The 20435-nt window shown below is 30.1% G+C and overlaps 1 protein-coding gene across 1 annotated transcript; it reads left to right on the forward strand.

Moving 5' to 3' along the window:
- The first annotated feature begins 13493 nt into the window (after positions 1-13493).
- On the forward strand, positions 13494-19805 carry LOC114385518 (filament-like plant protein 4). The gene is made up of 6 exons (XM_028345635.1): positions 13494-13766; positions 15145-15260; positions 15815-16022; positions 16122-18564; positions 18825-18867; positions 19057-19805. Exons 2-6 carry the CDS (start codon positions 15162-15164, stop codon positions 19477-19479), a joined length of 3216 nt encoding a protein of 1071 aa, XP_028201436.1. The 5' UTR covers positions 13494-13766; positions 15145-15161; the 3' UTR covers positions 19480-19805.
- Positions 19806-20435: the final 630 nt, after the last annotated feature.

A 20435-nucleotide genomic window follows, 5' to 3' on the forward strand; every position in this document is an offset into this window, starting at 1 on the left:
TCACACCTTTACACGTGCATGAAGATGCGCATAAATTATTGGCATTGTAGCTGGAAAATTTTGTGAAGGAATAAATTTGATGTTACTTTTGTACATCCATGTGCGTGCAACTAGAGAAAAACTATATATAAGCAGTGGCCAATGAGATGCTTCCTAGTGGCTTTTGCTAAGTTTACACATCTTTTCACATTTCATGAGGATTCGTTTTAAATAAAAAAAATACGTATGGGACTAGGCAAATGAAAATAATTAAGGTTTTGTAAAAGTATCTACGTTTAAATAATATATAAATTACTATTACATAAAAAGTAAAATTATTTACTATTTGAAAAGTTTAAAAGTGCACATTTTTATATAATTGAAATAAGTAATTGATATTTCTTTTACCTGTACCTTAAAATTAATCAGATTTGAAAAAAAAATTAATTTCGCGTACCATCGTGAAAGAGTGAGATACATAATTTTTAATCATTATACTTTATTTGAATTAATTAATTTTAAAAAATAAAGCTCAAATAGTTACAGTCAGAAAATTAACTTTATATTCTAATATAAAAGCGCATTTAACATATGAATACTAAAAGAATTTCATTTCAATTGGAAGTTTTGTTTCAACTCTATTAATTTGAGGCAATATATATTGAGATGTAATTTGTAATTTAAGTCTGTATAAAACTTGATAAACGAAATGAACGTAATAGCTAAGTATATTATAATGATTATTGACTAGATTAAAAGTAGTTCTCAAAACTATTTGATAATATAATTATTAATTTGTATTCTCTATACCAATATATCCTAGTCTAGCATGTAATTAATTTACATGTTGTTTGCTGTAAGCAAATATTTGTGATGGCTCTTATACACCGTATTTCTAAAAAATTTGATAATTTTATATCATATTAAAAGCAGAAAAAAGAAGAAGCAAAGTAATTAATTACGTATAAGTAGAAAGACGGCAGGAGTGTCATTCTATATATGGGATATTGCAGAATTTTGAAGAAATTGGTAGTCTGTTTTTCTCATCAATGGTTCTTGGCTGGATCATGGTGACTGATTGGTAATTTAATGATACTACGTTCTGTTTCGTGATGGAATTATTGATGCTGATAAGGCTCTTCGAATTTTTGTAGGACTTAATTTCGGTGATTGCAGATACACGTGGTTATCTTTTATTCATGCATTAATAGCATATAACCATGGGAGGGCTTCATAGTTGAATTTACACTCTTCTGCTTAGGATTCTGATATGTATTATTCATGTTGGGTATTTCCTTGTACCTAACTTATCATATTTATAAATACTAGTGCCAAAAAATACTTCATGTAATTAATTATGCGTAATTGAGTGTAATTTGTTTTGAAAGATGTAATTATTACTAGAAGTTTATAAAATAAAATGTTATAATAATTTATAATGGTTGAGGATAAAAATATTCAGAAGAAAAATGACATCAAATAAGATTATTTCTTTTATAATAGTTGTAAATATAATAAAAAAAAGACTAACTCCTTAATTTTTAACAAGTTTCTTTTATATACGTAATGTTAGAACTGGAATGTAGGATTTTGTTTGAGAATAACGATAATCATTTGTACTTTGTTAATAAAACATATCAAACCAATTAAAGATTAAAAAAAATAAAGAACAAACTAAACATACCCTATTTATGAAATATAAGTTATTAACTACACTGAACTAACTCTAAAGACTACTATTATGAAACCAACAATGATTAATGAGTTTATGCAAGATACCTTAATTACATAGAGCCAGAAAAAAAAATACTACTATATTGTATCAGTGTCCACACATAGTACTAAACACTAATATTTGGGGACAAGAGTTTGGAGCTAGCAGCAGTACGTGGGGCACTGAGCAGTGACCACAACCAAACCAACAATAAAGAGAAGAACGCCCACATTGTCGCTTGATTCGCATTTACAGAGAAACCATATATATGCATATATTTGTTAATTTGTTGTTTTTATATATTCAATTCAATTCAAGGATGCTATTGATCCAGCTGGCCAATTCATGGCAACAAAACACAGATGCAACAAGGAACCATCATATTATTTACTTTGTATTTTTTTTAAATCAAAATATTTCTCAGCTGTGACTCTTATAGTGGGAAAAATGTAAATTATATTAAATCTAAAATGATACAACAATAAATAGGACATATCCTGCAGCATGAGAAAATTAAAAATCTTCCTAATACAAGAAGGTCTATATCAAGATGTTAAAATAAATGTAACAAGTGTATTTGTCTATACATAAAAAACATAATTTTACTAATAACTTCTATTGATAATTTTCAAAAATCAACTTGTTTCTAAATAACCAGATGAATTAGTAGAGAGATGACTAAGATATTCAAGTCAATTTTGAGATTGAAATCAATGTTATATGTTTAATTAAGGGACTTAAATTTCTAACATCTTAATTATTCCTTTTCTTTTTAAGTTAATTATTCATTATTCAGTCAAATTTAATATTCTTTTACAAACGGATTAGAGATAGAAGTAAACTAAGTACGAGGGGGGAAAAGATGGCAGAGAATGGAACCGTTGACAATACTTAGTTTTTTGGCCTGCTGACATCAACATTACGAAGCCTAAAGTAGATGCCAATTCTTGTTTCTTTTTTCTTTTTTTATAACTAAATAGATAAAGATGCCAGATCCCAGTTCTTTCTTCTTCTTTTTTTCACATGAGTAGATGCCAGTTCTGTTACAATCAAAATATAACTAATTATAGTAATTTTTCATACGATATAGTATTCATTTTGTTTTTATGCTAGGAAAAGGATATTTACATGTTGTTTAATTATAATTTCACAACATTATCTTATGCTCAAATTTAAGAAATCTTAAATTGGTACCGCAAGAAAGTTTTCCGTAATTAAATTAAATTATATAAGTTCAACGATTCCTGCGGAAAGATAAGGACAACACATAAGAAGAAATAGAACATTTGTCTGTCATAAAATTTAGAAGCAGGAGGGATTAATTAAACCCAAACTGGGACGGAATATCAAGATGGACTATATATATATTGCAATGTAGATAATAGATCTATATATATATTTTTCCTATTATACAATAGTTACCGGAAAACAAATATAATTATTAGATTTAGAAAAAATTATCAACGGTCCCCCACCTCCCCCACCTTTTTTATTTTTTCTTGCAACTTCTTGTTATTAATTGAGTGTCACCATCTGGTCATGATCTGAATCGCAATTCTAATGATTGTCAATACGTAATTAAATTATGATTAGGCTGTGTGGTAATTGACATCATGTTGATATCTTGGAAGTATCGTAGCCCTAGTGTGATAATTCCTGTAAATGTTTGCATGTCTAATGAATAATCATGATGGTAAAAGACAAAGAGGACAAATCTAAAGTAAAATAATAAGGAGAAATAGTAATTTTTTTGACCCCAAATATGGAGTTTGTGACACCTTGGTTTCATGCATGGCAAATGTACGAGCATGATAAGATTGATCCTTGCTCCTTTCAGCACAAAACTTTGGTGGGTGGTGTTAACGATTGAAAATAATATTCATTAGCTTTGAATATTATTACAAGAACCCTTGATTAGGAATTGTGTTTGATTATTGGATAATAATATTCTTCTAATCTGGTTGTTAGCTTGTTTTTTTCACCAGTCATTTCTTAATAATATATGTGGTGATACCATTTTGAGTTAGCGTTAGCTTTCTCAATTAGTATTTAGACTACTGATCTATACATTCATTGAATGATGGTAATAGGAATTAAGAATATACATTTTTTAAAAGGAATCAATTAGGAAGAGATATTTAATTTACTAGGAATGAATAAAGTTTGAAGAGAAGACCAACTATATATATAGCACATTAAATTAGCAGGGACGCGCCGACTTTTACTTAATAAGTTGTTTAGCACCAATAAGCCTAAGCAACGTGCTATTCTAAAAAAGGCTAAATGGAATGGCTGAAAAATTATATTGAAAAGAAAAAAGCTACAAGAAAACAAGTGTTAAATATCTTCTTGGTTTGGTATCACCAAATTAAGGTCTTAGATTTTTTAATGATACTCCAAAGTATTTTCATAAATTTTAATTTTTTAAATTAATTATAAGACTAAGTTTTTTTTATCGAGTCTAATTATATTTAAAATTCATCACCTCTCTCCAAAAATATATTTAGGAATCAAATCTTCATCTTTCATAAATTCAAATTGTGTTTTCAACTTAATTACCACCATTGGATCAAGTCCAACTATCTAATACCCATACAAATTAGTTGCACCCAACTTGGTGACACATTAACAATTAAAAGATCCATAGATTTAATGCAGTTGATTATGTAATTGGGTAGCATTAACTAAACAAGATCGGATCCTAATAAACGTGCAATTGTATACTATCTTATACTGTTGTATATGAGTTGTAGTATTGCACTGCTCCTTTATAGCGAGAAACTGCATAGTCTTGACTATTTTGTTTGTAATTGACTCTGTTTCACCATTTCAAGAGGAAAATAAATAAAGTGAATATGCTTCACCAATTTCTTGTCTCATAATGAGATGATACTTTTCTTTTTATTTTGCCTGCATATAACACTTTTATTCTTTATTTTTAAGAAAATCATAAGTCATCATTGGAATAGTGTAATTTATCTTCTTACTTTTATATCATCTTGATCATACAGAGTCATAAATTTTGCTACTCTCACCATTTAATTGAATGTCCGTTAAAATATTGTACAAAAGTTAAGAAAATTACTAAACACCTTCAGTTGTATTTTTTTTATTAAATATGAAAAAATTATCTTGTCATTAATTTCTTTTTTTGTCCGATATCTGTTCTTTCATTTTGTTAATAGTCTTTTTTCTTCTCTCACTCTGCTAGACAAAAAGGTACTTTTTTTAGCAGTTAGTTTAACGAAGTATCGTTAAAATTACTTCAAATGTATTGCATTTGCACATTGTTTGGTACACAAGAGTTAGGTAGAAAGAATGTGTGAACCATAGTTTGAAGAAATTTTGAAAATCTCCTAGATTGGACTATATAGAAGGGGTGATACACACAAAGTTCTTTTTCCTAAAATTGAGAATAAGATAGTATAGAAATTTCCCTTTTTAGTTTTAGTTTTGACCACACCTTCAAGAAAAGGAAAAAAAAAACTTGAATTGGTTTTGGCTTTTGACCGACACTATATCACAAAAAAAAATAAAAAATGCTGAGTCACAATTTAGCATCGGCTTTGTCATAACCTCATGGTCCATGCTATAAAGCTTGATTTTCACCTCTTGATAAAACCTCTCATGATCAATCTCATAATCTTGTGTGACATCCCCAAAGTGAAATGGGAAGTGTCTCTAATTAATTCTTAGAGACTATCTCTAAGATTTTGTGAAATTACACAAAATTTTCATTCTTTTATCTACTCTTACACTAGTTATTATATATATATATATATATATAGCCATCGTGGTTTTGATTCACAGTGGATTGATTAGAGACTTCTAAAATCAAAATATGTGTTAATTTTTTGTGTAAGTGTTTAGAAAATTTTCAACAAAACAATGCAAAAATAAATAAAAAATGTCAAAGCGAATAATTCTCTTGTCTCAAAACAAGTCAAGGACTGGGAAGTTATTGAAAGAATGGATGAGGGCGAAGTTTGTCTATTGGCATTGGCATAAAAAAAAAAAATAAAGAAGAAAGAAAGGTGAACAACATAACATTATTTATTTGTAGTTGGTGGTGAAAGGTGAGGGCATCGCGGTTAGGTTTTTTTTATGTTAGTTGAGGTAAAAAAAAAAGAGAAGGTTTTGTTACTTTGTCACGCGAGAAAGTGACACCTGCAGATGCACAGGGTAACTTACTCTCAATGCACGTTTATTTTATGTTTTTTTTTAATTTACCTTGTTGGGCTATCCACATTTGCTTTGATTAACAGTGATTATATTTTGATAGTAAATTTTTTTAAAATATTGAGTGTGTGTTTCGATAGTCTTTAAAATTATGATAGATCACAGTGAGATAAATTAAACTTAATTTTGACTAAATCTTATATATTTAGATTGTTTTAAAATTATGATAAAATTAATTATAATATATAAAAAGCAGAATAGAATTAAAATAAATAAGTAATTTTTACTTTTACTAAAATCAATTTTATTCAAAACATACATAATCAACAATTGTTTTTTTTTTCTATCTATTTCTTGTTGTTACAATACATCAATCATATTTTTTTTCTTTCTTAAATTACAGACAACTCAAAAAGATATTTTTGAAGAAATATTTTTCTTTAATTAAATTTTGAATTATTAAAAAAGTACAATATGTTTCCCGACACCGTAAAATAGAAGTAGAGTTTGAGGTTTCTAGAATTAGGGGTGACTGTGGCATGACGCGTGTGCTATCTCTCCCTGAATTGGTCCCTATCTTTGAAAACGCCATCCAAAAATCAATGGATACGTGTGATGGGTCACTGAATGGTACCTCCTCTCTCCTTCTTAAATAATTCTTCCTCTTTTTTTTATATAATTATATTTATATTATTGGATCCTTTTTATTTATCTTTGTTGCCGTGTTAAAAGACTCAAAAGAGTCAAAAATAAGTTTTTATATTAGATTTGGTGTCAAAAAATCAAGCATACGATTTTAATTAATATAATAAACTTATGGTTAAAATTAATTTAAATATATATTTTTAGTTACACTAAATAGTTAAAAGTAATTTTATTCATACTAAAACAAAATAATTCTAAAGTTGTCGGAATGTGTTTTATTTTTAAATAATGTTACTTACAAATATATATATATATATATATATATATATATATATATATATATATATATATATATTTATAAAATATAGATAATTTTCATTATTGCTAAGTTTAGTCTGTACATTAGTATAACTAGTGTATTATTTTACTCTTAAATAAATTTATCAAAAGATTATTTACTTGTATTCTTTCATTAAATTTACTTTACCTAAAATCCTTTTTTATTAAAAATTTCTTCTAATTGAATGGTCCCATTATTTTAAATATTTTTTTTATTTAAAATCTATTAATCTAAATATATATTTTATCCAAAAAATAACTAATAATTTCACTTCTTTGAAATTTTTGCCTCAGGGACTATATAGTATAAAGTCGTTCTACTTTTATCAAGTTTTTAAATTAGGAGTTATTTAAATTATTTTGTACTTGAAGTTTACCCGGAATTGCTATTCGAGTTTTTTTATAAAAAAAAAAATCAATAATTTAGGTAGAAAAAATTGGTAAAAGAAATTAGGTAGAAAAAAAAAACTAACCAAAGAATTTAATTCAAATAAGTAAAAAGGAAATCAATGATTCAATTTAAACAAAAAATATTGAGACAAAAATAACATATTGGTAAGTTAGAAGAATAGCAACGGGATCAATACGCATTATGGGTAATAACTTTCTGTTATCCACCTTTTAACATCATATTCACGAAATATTTTAAAAGGGGGCTCATTTAAACTTTTAGAGGGAGTTTGAGTACCCGTCAAAAATCCGTCCAACGGGAAAAACATACTTTCTTAAGCATCAACACAAGCAACACACTTGTTGCCTTAAAAAAAAAAAACCGCTAGCATGTTTTCCCAAATGAGATCACAAACACATTATTAGTGTTCGGGACATGATAAAATGAGTTGTGATAAAAGAACAAGATAAGAATATGTTATTTTCTAATTTTATTTAATGTCTGCTACATTCTAGATATTATTAAGTTATCATAACTTATATTTGATACAAATCAGATAATGATAATGATAATTGATACTGGTGACAACAATAATAATGACGATGATAATGATATTAATAATGGTGGTAATTATGACAGCGACAATGATACTAATAATTGTGGTAGTCATAGTGATAACAACAATAATAATCATGATAATAATGGTGAGAGTTATAATGATAATGATGTTAACTACAACATTGGTTATAATGGTGATTGAAGCAACAATGGTAGCCATAGCATGGTGGCATTGATGATACTTATGGTGATAGTGATAACATAATGATGAGAGTGGTGTTAATAATAGTGATAGTGGTGATGGTTAGTGGTGTGGTTTGATCTAATTTTTAGACAAAAGTCATCCGAACTAAACATAAAATAAATATGCGATTTGGTTTGATTCAATCTAAATATAGCATTAAATTCGACTCAAACAAAATCATTTTTTTGCCATTTGGTTTGGTTTCACATTTTTTTAAAAATTTATTATCCTAATTTAAATCTATAAACTAGATTTACATAATTATTATATATGCTATATTATTTTAAAAATTAATTTTGTTTTTATTAAATTTTATTTAACATATTTTAGTTAAAATTTGTTATCTTCACTTCTATTTAGTATTAATATAAAATTATATCATCAACTCTTTTTGTAATATAATAGTAATGTGTGCATCACTTGATATTTAATAATATTTTTTTACAATATTAGTACATTGTTTTGTAACATATGAAAGTAAAAGATACATCTTGATCATAAAGCAAGGGAAAAGTAATAAATTATTTAATACTTATTATTAATTATCACAATAAAAATAATATAATTATAATATGCAATTTCTTCGGTTGTTTGTAATAAGATCCGAAAATTGAACAAAACCTAAAAAAAAAATGTGATTTCTTAGATTTGTTGTCTTTGCACTTTTCGGTGTAAGCAATTTTTGGATCGATTTACAAATGATTTGGTAAAATTTTGAACACCCCTCGTAAAGAGGAGGGAAATTGAATAAGCAAATTATATCCTCAAAGCACCAAACAGTTTATTAGGTTAAGATAGGATAATTATATCATATCTTAACTACCAAATAGACTTTAAGTATCTAGTCATAGAATTTATCAATATCCAGGTATATGTAAATATTTATGAATTGTTAGTTAAAATAAAAAAGGTTAAAATAGTTTAAAAATCACATTGATAATTACTTTTAATTATTCTGATAATTTTTAAAAAATAGTTTAAAGGCCAAAAATATATGAAAAAACTATAAAACTTTTATTAATAACAACGAGTAAAAATTAGTTAATAATAAAGAATGCTAACAATTGGTAAAAAAAATCATATTGACCTATAAGAATAGAAAAATGTTTAAAAATAATTAAAATATACAAATATTTATGTCCTATAAAGTGGAAAATATATAAAAGTTTAGAGGAAATTTTGTGCAATATTATATAGTTAAGTAAAGATATTTAAATAATTTTAGGTCATTTAGATATCACAATTATATAATTTCTGTCTCTTTATTAGTTCTGTATTAAATATTTAATAGTTTTTCCGGATGTGATTACTAAGATGTTGTGTTAACGCATATGTTTGGTATAGTATAATTATATTTTAAAGTCCTTTTAGTATCACAATTTTTTTGAAAGACTTTTAGTATCACAATTGTAAAGTATAAAAAATACAATCAAGTCACGTTAATATATATGTTAAACAAAATGTTAACTATAATATCATTATTCAATGTAACGTCAATAAAATATGTTAGATAATTAATAGAAAATAATTAAAATTGCACAGATATAATATTTAGAAAACTTAATTTATACAATTGAAGATAAAAAAAAACTAAAAATCACACAATTCAAATAATTAGGAGTGAGGAATAAAAAATACAATTACAAAACTAAAATTCCTTCGAATTATTAAATTAATTTTTTACTGTACCCACTTCCTTAATTATTCGTGCCCTTTTTCCCTTTTTATGTGTGTAACCAATACTTTTTATTTATTTGACACCCAAGCTATATATACTTTTCAGCTCCCAACATACAAGTGTAGTATATATTTTTCAAAGCAAATATATGAACTGGGATACCCTTGTACTGGAATTGAGCACCCCAACTTAACGTGCGTATCAAAATTTGCTCATAGCAGTAAACAAATCTCTGAATCGCTTTCTCTTTCATTCATGTAGATGCCTTATTAAAGGTTTAATTTAATTAATTGGGTAATATACGTAAATTATTAAAAATCTCTTAATTATATCTTTGATTTCCATACATAAAAAAATTCATGTAAATGCTTTTGTTCTGATGGCCATTTATCATTTGTAATTGTTCTGGGTTCATCCAATAAAAAAATGATTTCTCTAGTCCTTGTCAATTTATTTTTGGCTTGTATATGGGTATTCCTCGAAAAAAAAAAACTTATAAGTGGATGATAAATTGATAATAAGTTACTAAAATATAATGCAATTGGAAAAGTAATTTTATAATCTCAGCCCATAATATCTTGTTTCTAGTGCATGTTTGTTAGGCCTAATTTCCATCTGCTAATCCCACGGTCCTTTCGATGTTGGTATAAAATAATCCCATTAAAAGTAATAATTAATATTCATTCAAGATTATAAACACACTGTATTATTTTTCTAATTAATATGATTTATTTTAAATATAAGATCATAATTCGAATCTTAAATCATTTAATTAAAAAACATGAACCATTAACATTAACATTTACGTCAACCATTTTTAATAATTTTTTGTTTTTATTTATACTTGTGTAGTCACGAGATTAAGTTCAAAACTACTCCCAATCTTTATGAAATTAGATAATACTTTAATTTTGATAAATTGACACTGGAAAATTTTTTAAACTGACAATTAATTAAAAAATATGTTAAATATGACTTTTAAAATATTTATTACAAAAGTCAATATTTTTATACATAATTATGATGGGATGTTACCTAAAAAGAAATTATAATTGGATGTCAATATGACAAAATAATATTTACACTAATTAAATTCATGAATTAAATCCGGTTGTCTCAGCGAGTAATGACACGGTTTATAATGCCATCTTTAGAGCACGCAAATTAAGTTCACTATTCTCCATTTAATATTTTTAATGATTTTGGATATATATATATAGTTTGATCACTTAACCATTAGATTAAAAACACGAGGATTAAAATATCTTAAATTCAAATTAAAAACTTATTTAATCATAAATTTTTTATAAAATTTATCAAACAAAAATTTAAATATTTGAAAAATAATATGCAATTTGCATTGCTTTTTTTAGAGCAACGGAAACACAAGCAAAACTGATTTCCTCCACTTTGGATGAGAGTGAATGATACCCGCAAAATGAATATAGGCTTGCTGGGTAAGTTGGTGTGAAATCTCCTTGGAAACCATGGCTGCAATTAAAGTCTTCAAGCATAAATATCTCCTCAATGCTTCTATTTTCACACGCATAAAGAAGACTCTGTTTCTATGTTTGGACCACATTCGTCTAGGGTTTCGGCCCAGAATTAGGAATTATTTCTCTTATTTGTATATAAGCAAAAAATGATCTTACATAATATATATAAATTTAACTATTTTATCTTATTTAATGTTATTATAATTGTTAAGATGGGAAGTGTTAACAACACTTCTTATAATATATATTTTCTACTTACAAAATTATATGTGAAAGCTTGTTAAATATAATGAGTCAGACTTACACAAACTAATAATTAATAAAGAGTAGCATAATAATAATAAGTGTTATTATCGTTTTTCTTATCATGAATAGATATATAGACTTCATTAATAAAATTTAACATAGACCAAGTAAAGAAGGAGCAAATCAATACTTATGTTTTTTTTTTTTTTTTTATTTGTCTCGCTAGTTTTGTACGTGGAATTAATTGTTTCACCACGCAATTTTAAAGACGTGTTCGATCGACTTTTTGCATTGATATATTTAGATCAATTAATTAATTTTCATAAATGTTGGCTCAAGATTAATATCTGAATCGAGTCAAATTGATCAATTTGTTCCCCCAAACTTATGGCTATCTTTGTCTTTAATTAATTATTAGACATGAAATTACTACTTTTAGGATATTATATAAGAATATTGACAAATAACTTAAACTAGTTATTTTATTATTTATAAAATTTTATAATTTTAAAATGCTTTCCAAATAAGAAAATTAAAATAAATATTGCATTTCTATGTTTAGTTCCAAACACCATTATATATATGTCTTATTATCCGAGTACAGCTAGTTTTATGTCATTTTGTGCGTACTCCCAAAATTATATGTAGCCATTTTACGTAAAGATAAGGTGATGTGATTGATAATGAAATCCATTAAGCATCATTTTAATTTAGCAAAAATTCATAAGTGAATACAGCTTACACATTATTTCTTAAGCATTTAAAAGTATTGTCTAATGTACCTTAAACCATTTGAAAAATAATGTAGCTTCAATCCATTCGAACATTCGATAGGATTGGTCAGTTCTTTGATTTATCGGGTCCTTCAAGTAAAGATTAAAATATAAACATATGTGCATTTGTTTTTAGATTCATAAATAGTTAAATACATAAGCTTCCAACCCCTGTTTTCACTCTTCGGGGTCAGTTCTTTTATTTTAATAGCATTCCCATTTTAAAAGTTGATCGTGCTTAATAAACGGCGTCCCTCACCCTTTTTTTTTTCTTTCTCGAACAGAGTATCCTCAAAGTGATTGAATGCTAGAGACTAATATTCAAAATATTAAAATTCATTTCTTAAAATTTGAAATTAAATCTAATTAACCTTTAAAAACTAGTTTATAAAGTGAAGAATACTTTCACTTATAATATATATCAAGTCATATTACGGATCAAGCTGAAATATTTAACATCCTCTTATAATTCAATTAAATTTTTCAAACTCAAAATTTAATAAAATTAAATATTTATTGATGATCTGATAAGAACTCGATAACTCATAATAAAATGAAACTTATCTGATATAAATTTTTAAAACCTATTTTTTTATATACTTGAATTTAGACATCAAATTTTGGACCACAAACTCAAGACCTTGACTTTATAATTAAAGACATGATTATTTATACAGCACACATCATTTGTTACAAGTTACAAGTAACCCTAAAAAAAAAAACAAGTTACAAGTAAGTAGTGAGATGTAAGAGGGTGATTTTTGTATCTCCACGTTGATGTCATGTCAAGAAATGGCAGTAGCACTAAACGCATTTAGAAAGCAGCCAACTCATACGTCTTCGCTGCGAGCGAGCTAGATACCAAACTCGTGAGCTGTACAGAGTGGTGGTCCAAACTCAACTCTTTCTAATTACACCTTCTCTTTCTTCTCTTCTCCACCCTAATAATAAGATATATTAGATGATTAAGGAAAAGAAATATCTTTTAGGTTTAATTTTCTTTGTTAATAAATTTAAAAGGCTAACACTTTGCGGATAAAAAAACAGCTCACCCTGGCCATACGCGCCTCCTTCTGCCGCAAGTTTCCTTACCATTTCGCTATTTCCGCGCATTCACAGGGCCAATTACGTCATTCAACAATTTTTTTATTAAGAAAAAACAAAGCTTGCTTAGAGTTATTTATTGTTTTTTGTACATACGTAAAAATGGTGACAGAGGAGTATATTAATTAATATTTATTGATTTATTGAATTCGAAGAGAACAACAACACACACAGAGAGAGGTGTGAAAAGGTGATGGTTTTTGGAGCTTCTGCAACGTCTTGCATTTTAAGAAGCACCTAATTCCGAATATCTATCTTAGCACACACAACCACCACCACTACTCCACCATTGTCACTGCCACTGCCACCTTCAATTTCAACCTTTCTCCAAAAATAACATAAAATCATAATCCGAATATCTCAGCATTCTCTCATTGCTGCATCAGCTACTCGCATTTTCGCTTTTTTTTTTTCCTTCCGGTAAGTCGGTGGTGTTTCTTCTTCTCACACTCAATCGTGGAATGCGTTGTTAACTTCCTCGTTTTTTCTTTCTTTCTTTTTATTTCTATTTTTTTTCCATCCACTGATAATTCCTCCTGTAATACAGCTTCTATTGCTTGATTTCTCTTTCAGTTTTTTTTTTTTTTTTTACGATTACTCGCCATTGCGGCGATTTTTTTCTCTTTCTAAATCTCTTTTATTCTCGGTTTTTGTCGGTGACTCGAAGTTGTGTTCAGAGCGCTTCCAATTCAATTGCTGCGTTCGTATTCCATCTTCCTTCTTTCTAAATTAGGAAGAACGAAGTCGTAAAGTGTTCAATTCGTCCATTCATTTCTAAAAAATGGATACAATTTTTCCTCAGATTAATTAATTTCTATATTACATATTTTCCATTTTTTAAAAAATTCTTGATTAATTTGGATCTAATTTAGAGCCACGAATTCGTAATCGAGGCTTTACAATTGAGTGCGTGTGAATCACACGAGATTGTTTTAGCTTAAACAGTGTTCTCAGGTTCGAGTATTGAATATTCTTCTGTGAAAGATAACCTGAGCTCTTTTTTTTTTTTTTTTAATTCTTTCTGAAATATCTTTCATTTTCAATTTTCGGAAGAGAAAATGCATTTTTGTTGGAGTGTGCGGTTGTATGACATCATGGGATAAAGAATAAGGGAAGTCGATGGTTAAATCTTGGAGATTGCAGTTAGCATCATTGGCTTATGTTAGCTCCTGTGGCCTCACTGTGTGAGTGAATGCATCAGCATCACATTTACAAAATAAAGTAACATGAGTCAATCAGGGACCCAAAATGGGTGCCAAAACTATGAGCAATCAACAATTTGGCCTTGCCCTGTTGCACTGTTTGCTTTTGGGGGTCGTGTCTTGTGTGTTTTTCTATCGCCACCGACACTACCGACGAGTGCAAAATTATGAGTCATTTACTTTTGAGTAGTGTTGAAAACGGAAGCCACTTGTGTGATGCTATCGTGATGGCCTTTTGTGAATCGGTGGGGATGGTTGAGTATTCGTATACGGTTTGAATTACTATTTATTAGTGTAATAATACAGTAGTATGTGTGAGAATTATTTTTTATCATGTTATTTATCCACTTACTTTGTCGATTAATCTTTGTGCGAAAACTTAGACTATGGATTGTTTTTTTTCCCTCACTTTTTTTCATTTATAAAGTTCGAAACCAAAATCTTACCTAGGAATTAATTCTAGTACCACTGAGACCAAGTTGGTGTTTATGCATGTGTGGGAAATTAACAGAGCCCACTGGGTAAAAAATGAAAAAAAGAAAAGAAAAAGAGAACTTGCTTTTAATTGTAAGTTTTAACTGTTTTTTGGATTATAGGGTGTCCGTACTTTTCAATGGACCGACGCTGGCCATGGAAGAAAAAATCGTCGGACAAGACCGTGCTTGAGAAAGCAGCTGGCGAATTGGACTCTGCTGCGGGTGCTGGCACTCAGGTATGTATTCACTGTCGTTTCGCAAAAGCTAAGAACTGGTTTCATCTAAAAAAGATAAGAACTAGTTTCTAATATTTGTGCTGCAGGAAATTATCCTATATTTTTTTTCCTCACCTTCTTGACTTCCACGTGATAATTTCAAGTTTTAACTAGAGGAAAATGTCCAAATTGGTCCCCCCCTCCCAAACAATAGGGTAGGGGATGTTTTAGTCCTTTTGGGTTAACTTTTTTAAGGACCAATTGGGTCATTGATTATTTTGTCAAGGACTAAATTAGTACATGATTAACTTCTTTTGGGACTGTCCATATGCTTACAATGGAGAGAAAATGACCGGAGAACTAATATGTTGTGTCCCACGTTTGTAATCTTGAAGGACTACATGATTATTATTATTATTATTATTATTTTTTTTTTTCCTCTCTAGGGACTAAATTGTCTACTGTAATTTTTTTCAAGGCTCAATTAGGACCTTTAACCATTATTTGTGTCTTTAATGTTTTTGCACACTTTTACATAAGATCATTTTTTTGTTTTTTGTTTTTGGGTTAACAAGAAGCCGAGCTACGTCCAAATCTCTGTAGAGTCATATTCCCATCTGACTGGTTTGGAGGATCAAGTGAAGACATATGAAGAAAAAGTTCAGACACTGGAGGAAGAGATCAAGGAATTAAATGAAAAACTGTCAGCAGCTAATTCAGAGATAAATACCAAGGAAAGCTTGGTAAAACAGCATGCTAAAGTAGCAGAAGAGGCTGTTTCAGGTATACTGCTTTAATGGTTCCTATTTCTATACATTCAAACCTCAAAGTCTTCCTTAATTTGAAGTGTTTTTTATTGTTCTTGGAATTAAAATTCCACAGGCTGGGAAAAGGCTGAAGCAGAAGCTTTGGCATTGAAGAACCATCTGGAAACTGTCACTCTTGCAAAACTTACTGCTGAGGACCAGGCGTCACAGTTAGATGGTGCTCTTAAAGAGTGTATGCGTCAGATAAGAAAGCTGAAGGAAGAACATGAGCAGAAAATACAGGAAGTTGCTCTGATAAAAACTAAGCAATTGGACAAGATTAAGGGTGAGTTTGAGGCTAAGATAGAGAATTTTGAACAGGAGCTTCTCAGGTCTGCTGCTGACAATGCCGCTCTGTCAAGGTCCTTGCAAGAGCGCTCTAACATGATAATCAATTTAAGTGAAGAAAAAGCTCATGCTGAGGCTGAAATTGAGCTTCTCAAGGGTAACATTGAATCATGCGAAAGAGAAATCAATTCACTCAAATATGAGCTTCATGTTATTTCCAAAGAGCTTGAGATTCGCAATGAAGAAAAGAATATGAGTATGAGGTCTGCAGAAGCTGCTAACAAGCAGCACATGGAGGGTGTTAAAAAAATTGCTAAATTAGAGGCAGAATGCCAAAGATTACGTGGTCTAGTGCGGAAAAAGTTGCCTGGTCCTGCTGCACTTGCACAAATGAAGCTAGAAGTTGAAAGTCTTGGTCGAGAATATGGAGAAACACGATTAAGGAAGTCTCCTGTCAAACCTTCTAGTTCTCACATGTCCACATTGCCTGGGTTCTCCCTTGATAATGCACAGAAATTCCACAAAGATAATGAATTTCTTACAGAGCGTTTATTGGCAATGGAAGAAGAGACAAAGATGCTGAAAGAAGCTTTGGCAAAACGTAACAGTGAGTTGCAGGCTTCAAGGAGTAGTTTTGCTAAAACTTTGAGCAAACTTCAAATTTTGGAAGCACAAGTTCAGACAAGTAATCAGCAGAAGGGATCTCCTCAATCCATCATCCATATAAATCATGAAAGCATTTACAGTCAAAATGCAAGCAATGCACCAAGCTTCATCTCCTTGTCTGAAGATGGAAATGATGATGTGGGAAGTTGTGCGGAGTCTTGGTCTACAGCAATTATCTCTGAGTTATCCCAATTCCCTAAAGAAAAAAATACTGAAGAATTGAGCAAATCTGATGCCACTAAAAAGTTGGAACTAATGGATGACTTTCTGGAGGTGGAGAAATTGGCTCGGTTATCAAATGATTTCAGTGGAGTTTCAGTTACTTCAAACAATATGGCAAATGAAACTGTGACCAATGATGTATCAGAGTTCAGTACTGAGAAAGATGTTCCCTCTAACACCCAAGATAATAGTGAGCCATATCCATTGCCTAGTGAGGTTTCTTCTGCTGAGGAATTGTCAGCACCTGATCCCCAATCTGATGTTCCAGCTGGCTTGTCGCTAGCAGAGCTTCAATCAAGAATATCATCAGTTTTTGAGTCCACGGCTAAGGGTGCTGACATAGAGAAGATCCTGAAGGATATTAAACACGTTCTTGAAGAGGCATGCTGCACTTCCATCCAGGACTCTGTATCTGCCATTCCCCATGATGTCAAGCCTTCTGATACTACGTGTGATGAGCAGGGTAATACTGAAGATGCTGCTGGCTCAAATGCAGAAAAAGAAATTATTTCGTCCCAGCAACCTATAGAATATGTGCAGATGACTTCGGATTTAGAAGTCGCAACTTCTCAAATTCATGACTTTGTCTTGTCCCTAGCCAAAGAAGCAATGACAGCTCATGATATATCTTCTGATGGAGATGGAATAAGTGAAAAGATGAAGGAGTTCTCTGTCACTTTTAATAAAGTTACATGCAATGAAGCAAGTTTGCTGCAGTTCGTTCTTGACCTGTCTAATGTTCTAGCCAAAGCAAGTGAATTCAGATTCAATATCCTTGGTTATAAGGGTACAGAAGCTGAAACTAACAGTCCTGATTGCATAGATAAGATTGCTCTGCCAGAAAATAAGTTAGTTCAAGACAATTCATCAGGAGAGAGATATCAAAATGGTCATTCACATATTCTTAATCCCTGTTCTGATCCCGAGGTTCCTGATGATGGAAATTTGGCCCCAGGCTATGAATCAAATGCCACGTCACAGAAGTTCTCAATGGAGGACTTCGAAGAATTGAAATTAGAGAAAGAGAAGGCAGTTGCTGATCTGTCAAAGTGTGCGGAAAATCTTGAAATGACCAAGTCTCGATTACTAGAGACAGAGCAATATCTAGCTGAAGTTAAATCACAATTGGCTTCTGCTCAAAGATCAAACAGCCTGGCTGAGACACAACTAAAATGTATGACAGAATCTTACAGGACAATTGAAGCACGCACAAAGGATTTTGAAACTGAGCTTAATCATCTGCGAATGAAGACAGAAACTCTGGAGAATGAACTTGAAGATGAAAAGAAGGCTCATGAAGAAGCTTTGGCTAAGTACAAGGAGATAGAAGAACAACTACAAAGGTTAGAGACACATTCAATATTATGAGTGCTGAAATTACACATTCGGCATAGTCCTTCCCTACTTGCAAGTTTTTTATAACAGCATTTGTTTTTTGTTTATATTGGTTTATGTAAGAAGAAACAGGATAATAGTAGCATTGCATATATTTAATTTTGCTGCCAACATTAACTTGGGACACATGTTTTCAAATATTTTATGTCAATCTCTCGTGCTGGTTCCATTTCTAGTTCCTAATTTCCCATGTTACTCTGTCTGTTAGGAATGAGAGCTTAGCTGCTGATAAAGACATTAAGACTAAGCAGGTAAAGCTATAATTCCATTCAAATAGACAGCCATATGTTGGATTTAATGTTGCATTGCTAAATACATGAAAATATTATTAAGGTGGAAAACATTAAGATCTAATGCTAATATCATAATATGTATTTCTATCTGGGAGCCTTTGTGATGAGTTGACAATCTAAAATTGTGTTTTTTCCCCTTTATCATAGGAGAGAAATTTGGCAGCTGCTGCTGAAAAATTAGCTGAGTGTCAAGAAACCATATTTCTTCTTGGCAAGCAGTTAAAATCTCTGCATCCTCAAACAGAGCCAATGGGATCTCCTTATTCAAAGGCCGAAGGCTTCACAGAGTGTGAACCTAATAGCCCAACTTTTCAGGATCAAGCGGAGATGGACAGTGCTAGTTCTGCATTTGTGCAAAGACTGGGTGGAGAGTCCCCCTTACATTTTTCTAACAGTTTATACAGTCCATCAGATAATGAGTCAAACTTTCCAGCCATATCTTCTGTACAGAATCCAAACCACAGGCCTACTAAGTCAACCTCTTCGTCAGCTTCTTCCACTCCTACACCGGAGAAACACACCCGAGGTTTCAGTAGATTCTTTTCATCTAAAGGAAAAAACGGTCATTGAGCATGCATGACCGATGGGCATTCGTTACTTACGGAGCCAAGCAGCAATGGCATTTGGAAAGCATCAAGGTTCAATCCCCTTCATGATTTAACAGAATTGAGATTTTGGGAGGTTTGTGTAGGATGCCATGAATATCGGGTGATTCTTGTATCTAATGGTTGTACATGGTAAACATATGTTTTTTCTTCTTTTCCTTTCCATTGTTTTATTCTCTCTGTTCTGTAATTTAATTAGCAGACATTGACATAGCCTCTCAACTATTACAGGATATGTTGAATATTGTTGTATTTCACAAATTTATGCAGCATACCTTGATTCTTTACCAACGACAATGGATAAATGATTTCTCAAGTGAGATAACCAGTGTCAGAAATGACAAAGATTTCAGCATATAAAATAGAACTAAAAATTGCTTTTCTTCCCTCATCAAAGGCAGTACAGAGATAAACAGAAGTGAAACCTCTCCTCTCGAAAATTTCATACCCTTCCCACACATTGTTTCAGGGAGGGCTCTCTAATCACTGACGAAGGAATATAAAAAGGCCATGTTTGAAATTGAGCCTCCAGGAGTATAGAAAAATGAGCTTCCCTGTAGTACTTAGCAAATAGACCAAAATGTGGTTAAGTATGATATTACAAGCGAATGCAGCTCAGATTAGATAAAATTCTACATCTCTCAATGTAAGAGAAGAAAATGATAAAATAAACAATTTTTTTTTGGTTCTAGAATTAAGTTATTTTTCTCAACTTTTTAAAAAAGCTCCTTTTGTTTAATTTCTCTTAAATTAATATACTGCAAGATAGTAGATTAGATAAACTTCTAAATCTCTAATGTAGGAAAGGAAAATGATAAGGTAAAATAAAATAATTTTTATGCTAAAATAACGTTTTTTATCTCAATTTTTTAAAAGCTCTTTTTTGTTTAATTTCTTTAAAAGTTAAGATACATAAATTTA

This window comes from Glycine soja, chromosome 14 (assembly GCF_004193775.1).
Source record: "Glycine soja cultivar W05 chromosome 14, ASM419377v2, whole genome shotgun sequence".
NCBI lineage: Eukaryota > Viridiplantae > Streptophyta > Magnoliopsida > Fabales > Fabaceae > Glycine > Glycine soja.